Genomic DNA, 7,478 nt, shown 5'->3' with positions numbered 1-7,478 from the left:
GGATGACCGAGCAAATCCATCGCCGCCAAGCTAACCAACTTTACGTGGTGATACCCAGCCCAGAAAGAACATTTTTTCCTATCATCCAGGCAACAGCTGTCCACATATCTAATATAAAGGAAGAAGTGTGGAGGGATAAAATCTGTGTATCTTGCCAATAGACCAATCACGAGGTGGGCGTAGGTGTAAGGCGCCAATTTGGTGGAGGAGAGGTCACCTGTTTTGTGGGTCAACCCGCCGTGAATTATGCGTGCGATGATACATCGGCCCGATGCGCTTGACCTGAGTGTGAGTCCCTAAGTGTAAAGAAAGTAAGAAAAACCACACAAAATCCAACGACTTATGTCATAATTTCAAAAAATGGGATTAAAATTGACGCCATAACTGAGCGGCTAAAATAACACCATCACCCACAAGGTTTTGCTTGTTAACAACTATTTTGCTGTCCCATTTATAAGCAATTTCACGTGACTACCTCAAATTAATAAAAAACAAAAGCAAAATCATCCAGTTGAAGGATCCTATTCGCGGTGCCAGATTCTCACAATTACCAAAAAAGAGAGAAATGGGGGCTTTGAGCGGTGGAAGTAGATCTGCCACAACTGTGATAGGTGATCCCAGTAGAGTGGGCAACTTCAATCCAACCTCAAGACTGCAAGGGGTGAGAGTCAGGTAGAACGCTGCCTCGGCTACAGGTTGATCGGACTTATGCCCATGCTGCGAGTCGGCATTGAATTCACACCAGATTTTCTTGCAAAGGACAGGCCACAAATGCAATTGTGAGGGTCGGATTGACAAAAGTGAACGGCCGCGTCTGAGACGAATAGACTTGTGAAGTAGCTGGTGAAGTTGAAGTTGGGAGCAAATTCCGCAAGGCAGTGAGCAGCGAGTCGACGAATGCGAAGCGCACAGGCGCCTGGCATTCGACCACACGGGTTTGGTGTGGGATGGGGAGGGGGGAAATTTCATCCTGGCATCCTGTTAGGCCCAACGAGTGGAAAAATGCAAGCGAAGGAAGTCGTTCTTAATTTATCCTCCTCCTACCTACCTAGGGTAGGGCGGCCTCAAGGGTAGCAACTCTTGAAGTAGAAAAGGGTGATTAGATAGAGCTTCACACGGAGGGAGGAGGAAAGTGGGGGCCGTCTTGAGGAACAAGTTTTCAATGCGTTTCGATGAGTGCTCGCTTATCTTTAGCACTGCAGTCACATTCATGAGTCATTTCGCAGCAGTGATTCACCGAAATAGAGATAAAAAATAGGCCTTTGTGATAAATAATTTAACTTGATGTTTTGGGACCTATGGATAAGACCATATTCACCTTCTGCGCAAGCAAAGTTCCACTAGTCACATTTTTCGGCCGAATTTTAAACAACTATAGCCATTTAATCTTGCTTATCACTTATTAATGTTTTAGTTTATCTTTAAACCGCGTGCTTTTCCCTTAAGCCTGCAATAAATGTCATGATTGAGCGCGTTCCCCCTTTTTTGGCGCGGTGAAATTCACAGATCCACAAACCGATTCGCCTGGCAACGAAATTACCAAGGCCGTCTAAATAAACAAATTTATGGCCAAAAATTTATCCGCCTACTCTATTTACTTGTTCAACAGGATTTCTTTAAAATGTCAATAGATAAAGCAAGCAGATTATTTCTGATAGGCAAATGAATTTCTTTGTCGAAAATAACTCAAAAATTCTATGGTTGTATTTGAGTGCCCCATTTAAAAGGGCAAAATAAACCATTTCGGTAGAGCTTAATCTGCTGTTTTTCGATTTAATTCCAATCTTGACGAGTTTGCAGACCTGACGCAGTCATTTGTGTTGAGAATGATTTATTAAAGTCTACTTTTCCCAGCCCTGGAGATAGATGGGTTATTCTGCGATTTGGGGCAACTTTAAATAGGCATTGCTACTCCATTCATGGAGACCAATTCCCATGCCGCTCACACAGCAGTGACTCGAAATTTGGCTGCAAAAAAGAGCTGGACATAAAAGGGGATCTTTTTGCCCCCAACATGAATAGCGTGCCAGAATCAGCCAGCTCCGGAGCGAGTGCCCCAGTGGAATTTTATCAAAGCCAAAAAGCATCACAGACAGGGATTCTACCGAATGTTGTCGGATAGAAAAAACTGTGCACCTACTACCTTTGAAATTCGCAATCGCACAGCCCAATTCCGACATCCACCCAGGGCGACTTGTTTCAGACAAATTCTGGCTTAGATCGTATAAATTGCGAAAAGTACACTCGGCAAACTGGAACGTAGACGTCGGATGCTAAAATAAGTGACGCTCCATTTAGATATTTCAATCCACCATCAAACAAACGTTTTCCTACAAGCTAAGTAAAACTTAAATTTGCCTTTTAATGTAGCCGTGATGATTTATTCCCCTAGCTTTGCTTTTAGTAAACAGATTGACTTTTCCAAGTATATATATTGCAAAAGGCTACATGGTTTGTAAGAGTTAATTTGTGTAAAAAATATTTCAGCTCGTATCACTCGTACCCAAAACAAGTAGATTTGGTGAATCAGACTCCAAAAACCATAAAAATCTGTCGTGCTCAGAACTGATGAAAGGCTTGTGGATAAAATATTTCGTGTAAGAAAAATTACTTTAATTCACTTCCCTCCTCACAATCTCCTGAAAGAAGTATTGCAAAAAGGAGGAGGATTTTGAATGCACTGGGTGTAACAGAGACGACTGCCATCGGGTAGGCGCTACACGCCCCATTCACTTACAGTGTCCAGCGTCTCCCTGCGCCCCCCTCCGCTCACTCAGGACTAAGTGCTGGCAGAGGGGAGTACCAGGTACGGGGCGGGGGTGAAGCTGTCGTTTAGTCAAAGTGGAAGATTGCATCTCCCTCTCTTCCCCCCCTCCTTCCCCCTAATTACGTCTACGACGGTAGATAGATTGTTTGTTTATTTGTTCATCATCATCAATTACTTTTAAGTGAGATCTTGAGAAGTGCATTTAAACAAAAGAAGAATCGCTACTTACTCCTTTTTATTCCAGAACTGGATATATTTTTTTCGCCGATTTTTAGGAATTTTTTAAATTTTAGGCTAGTATAAAAGCCGGAAGTATTTGTGGCGATAAATCCATGAAGATGTGGTGGGGCGATTTGGTCTGTTGCAGTACTTCCGGTGAAGAAGAGGCGGAGCTTAGGGGGCAAGGGGAGGGAAGAGGAAGGCGGCAGGTGACACTCAACGCTTCATGCGATTTGAAAAGCTTAAACGCCAGTCCTCTCAGAGCATGCAATAAGATATTTTGGTTAAAAAAATCGCCCACATCATCTACGCCACGCGGAGAGCAAAAGCACAGGAAATCTGTTCAAATCTGACGCCACTAACGAAGAATTTAATACAGAGAAATAAAAAAAAAACTTTGAAGGTATAGGACACAGGAGACATACTAGGGCTTCGCCTTTGGCCTTCCTGACCTCCACAAAGCGCACATTTGAGCGATGGTGAGAGGCCCTCTCGACGGGGCGTTGATGCAAATTGCTGCTGTTGACGACGAGGTGGCTGTTATGGCAACAGGGGACAGTGAGAGCGGCATGGCATCTTTCGCATCGGTGAATGTGTGGGGCGCCTTCCAAGTCGGTGTGGTTATTGCTGTTAAATCCAGAGTGCATTAGAACAGCCTCCACCGGTGGAGATGGCGGCGCCCCTTAGGCATGTATAAATAAAGTCCAGATCAAGGTTCGTCGGCCCCTCTACACCCGTTTACGTCTTCCCTGAGAGCAAGTGCCCCTGTCAAATGACACATTAAATTTTCAGCCTCCGACAGGCACGCCAACCCTCAAGAGGCCGGGAAAAATTTGTATCGAATGGGCTGCCACTGTGCTGGTAAAAGGGCATCGCGTTTGAACCAGCCGCGTTGATTGGGCTAGCCAATAGAGAGGGAGCGCACACGTCTGCACCCCCCAACCACCAATCAGAACGCGCTTTGTCACGTGCTGCCGTCTATAGGCTACAGGTTATCGATTGGTGGATAAGCCCGAGGCAATAATGGGTCATAAATTCCGCTCACTTTTTGATCGTATATAAACCCTGGTGATGAATTTCTTTAAGTGAAAACAAAAGGTGCAAAAGTTTTTTAGTCCTAATTTTAGTACCTGGTAATAAAAGTATTTATTTTGCGTGCCAATATTAATAATTCTTTCCCAGGGGACGAGATAATCAGGAGTTGCATGAGGAGGACAGTTTTACGTTTGCGTAGGTAGGGATAATTACTAAAGGAAGTTTTTACCCATCACGGATATATATATCTACATGCACATCAAGGTCGTAGGTGAATTCCTCTTGAATTTGGCAACTACTATTCATGGATAACATGTTTCCACACTTTTTCTCAACCCCGCCTGCGATTCGCCTATTCACTTCTTCGTTGTCTTATTTTTTTCCCTTTCTTCCTTTTGAGGAATTTTCTATTATAGGGAACTTTGAGCTATTAAAAAAATGTAAAGCAAAATTGACACTTGACCTAGAGGTAACCAATGCCGAGGGGGACACCTTGGAAGCGGCCAATCAAACAGCAGTGCAGATTTCAACTAATTGGATAAGTTGGATATCTAATTTTTCCTTAATGAACGATATATTTCGCATCTAAAAAACAGGAAATTTTCGTGCTTGCGTGCATGTCTGTTAATGGAACTGTTGATTGGGATGTAAATATTGCTTCACGCTCACTTCAGAGCGATGAGGGCACTTCGCGCCATAATTAAGTGTTATGGAGGGCGTGCGCCGGTGTAAAGCCATGATCAGTGCACTGTGCTGAGCACTTATATTTCTCACAAATGGCTAAGATACTAAAAAATAGGTGACTTTGTCTATTTTCGACAGTGGACGCATTTGCGCCCTCTCTGTCGCAGTTTATCCCAACTCCGTTAAGACAATCTACTTCGCATTAAGTGTGGACTTACAGGGGATCCCTCTTTTCTCATTCCAGTGTCACCGCATATCCAGTCCTTCCCCACTTCCACGCCTTGATGTCGTTGGGATTACTCGACAAAGAAAGGTAAATCAATGCTACGTTTCGTCCTGTCACCGGACGTTTTGGGAGTGGCAAGAAATCTCCTCCTTTCTTCCTCCATATCTCCTCTGGTGAATACTTGTCTCTGTGTGGACATAGAGACCTGATCTTAAACGTCAAAAGGAGGAGAATGGCATCTTATTTATGGCAGTACATGACGTAGGTCTGGTCGGTTTGTTCTGTTAATCACACTTAAACAGGACGAATGCCTTTTAAGGGAGATATTACCAGTCTGGACAATGCTCGTCAGACACTGCCTTGTGTATGTCCGTCGTTTTTTGCTATAACATTTACCCCCAAAAGCTACACTCGGGAAGGCAGCATCATCTTGTCAGCCCATAGTAATAAATTATTTTGTAGGAGGGAAAACCGAGTACAGGCTTCTTCTTGAGGTCGGTGGCGATTTGTCTAAAAGTGGAATTGAGGATACTTGCCAAACGGCGGCAGTGTTTGCCTCCCCGCTAGTGATTTGCCACCGATTTTAACTAACCTCAGCAACCGTATTCATTTTCTAGGTAGCAGAATGAATTAAGCCATCATTTAATCAGTTATCAGTCAGGACGGTTTAACCCGCATTTGACATGGTCAAGTCAGTCCTCCTGTACTTCATTTGAGCCGCTATCTGATACTTCGAGGTCGTGGTGACGTCGGATGTCTACAGACATGTATCTCCTTCTTGCAGAGTAACAAGTGCCAGGGGTTACTCAGGAGATGTTAAGGTCAAGTTCCATGGCTTCGTCAAGGACTCCGAAAACTAGCTCAGGGTGACAGCATGTGGTGGACAAATCAGGGGCAATTCCTGACCCCCTACTGTTGACCTTCCACACCACCATTAGCTATTCCCCCCTTTTTATCTTCGGGAATTTTCTCTCTCCTCATTGATAGTAAACTTGTCAATGCAAAACTATTTATTGGTTTTGAAACGAGCCAATTTATTAAGTAGTAATGATGTGGTAAAATAAACTATTAAAATTCGTCTAGCCAATGAGCTTAACTGACCTTGACGTAATCTGCGATTTGATTGGCTCATCGCTTCGCTAATGTTTGTGCAGATTGTATTAACATCCTGTTTCAGCCTTTGTGAGACCCACCAGTATTCTTGAAGTTTAATTATTAACGTCCTAAAGGCGTCTATACACCGCTCCGAAGGAAGTAAAAACAACAAAGCGATACTTTTCTAGACGAATGTCGTGCCAGATTTATTCCTTCCTAAGCGGGACGCTACTTATAATCCACCTCTCCTCACCCATCCGGACCCCTTTCTATATACAGCTGTTTTAGTGCTTTAACAATGTGGAGGCACAAAGGATATCTTGTTTTAGTAATATCCGACATAAGGCGAATCGTAATCCGTGTCACATATATGTGACAGTAGGTCCTTTTACCGTTGACACCTAAAAGGAGCATTTGGAGATGTCTGAGGCTATCCGACGCGGAAGTTTCCTCTTCCTTTTGGAGTAGAATGAAAGGAAAGCCTTGGAGAAGCTAAGCATGTCATGACCTGGAGGAGGGAGGAAATCGCCAGACCGCTGAGCATAGCCTAAGGTGATACGAGTAACGTCAAGAAGGAGGGGAAAAGTCCCTTTGAAAGATAGCTGGCTATTAAAAAAGAAATCATGCTTTTTTCTCCTCTTAAATTGGACTTGGTATCAGTTGTCAACAATGTGAAGCCTTACGTCATCTCCCAGGTCGAAGTGGTAGGGAACCGAAAAGTCACCAAAATGTTGAACCAACCAACGCAGAGGTCAAGGGGCCCGCATTTAAGCTGACCACACACTTAAACAAGCTACTTCACTTTTAATCTTCCGGTTATAAAAACACGCCACTTAGGGATCACAAAGGGAACCGGTGACCTGAAGGTCACTTTTATTCCTGCCCAAATTCATTCCACATTTAGAAAAAAATTAGCGCCCAAAAATTATCTAAAAAGGAGCGGTTTTAAAATAAAGTGACCTATTTCCATTTCGAAAAAAGGAAAAACTAAGGAAATATCTGTTTTTTTCATTTAAATGAGACGACGATGGAGGAAGGGGAAAATGAATTGGCTCACTCTCGCGGGGCAATCGCCTCCTGTAATCCCCACCGTCTTTGCTTCGAGGCATTAGAAGGCAGGGGATTAAGTGAAAATTCTCCCTTTTTTTTCCGCCCTTTCTCTCTTTCTTAAAAAAGGAAAAAAAAATTTGCATTGCGAGAAGGACATTGAGGAATGCAGGACTGATTTTTGGGGCAAAAGAGAGGAGTTTCGGTGGTGAAAGACCTTTAAGAGGGGAGACCGTTAATAATTATTGAAGTGAGAGGATTGGAATTTACTTCCACAAGACTGCGAGGAGAATCACTCTGCTCATTTGCATCCATTTTCTATCTATACATCCCCTCGTCCTCTATCCATGCATCCATCCATCCTGCATCCATCCATCCATCCATTCATCCTGTATCCATCCATTC

The 7,478-nt window shown here is 43.6% G+C and overlaps 1 protein-coding gene across 1 annotated transcript in view; it reads right to left on the bottom strand. All coding sequences in view use genetic code 11, as the record gives it.

Annotated features, from left to right (window-relative positions):
* EGR_05913 (Calcium/calmodulin-dependent protein kinase) overlaps nt 1-3,633 on the bottom strand; it is a gene marked incomplete at both ends in the record, with an annotated part of 4,637 nt that extends 1,004 nt beyond the window's left edge. The window contains 2 exons of the mRNA XM_024495162.1: nt 36-296; nt 3,412-3,633. Of these exons, the coding sequence (XP_024350381.1) occupies nt 36-296; nt 3,412-3,633 (483 nt within the window). The remainder of the gene's footprint in view (nt 1-35; nt 297-3,411) is intronic.
* Nucleotides 3,634-7,478: the final 3,845 nt, after the last annotated feature.

The sequence above is a fragment of the Echinococcus granulosus genome, assembly GCF_000524195.1.
Source record: "Echinococcus granulosus chromosome Unknown EG_S00048, whole genome shotgun sequence".
Taxonomy (NCBI): Eukaryota; Metazoa; Platyhelminthes; class Cestoda; order Cyclophyllidea; family Taeniidae; genus Echinococcus; species Echinococcus granulosus.
The sequence above is the reverse complement of the archived record's forward strand: the minus strand, read 5'-3'. Positions and strand labels throughout refer to the sequence as shown.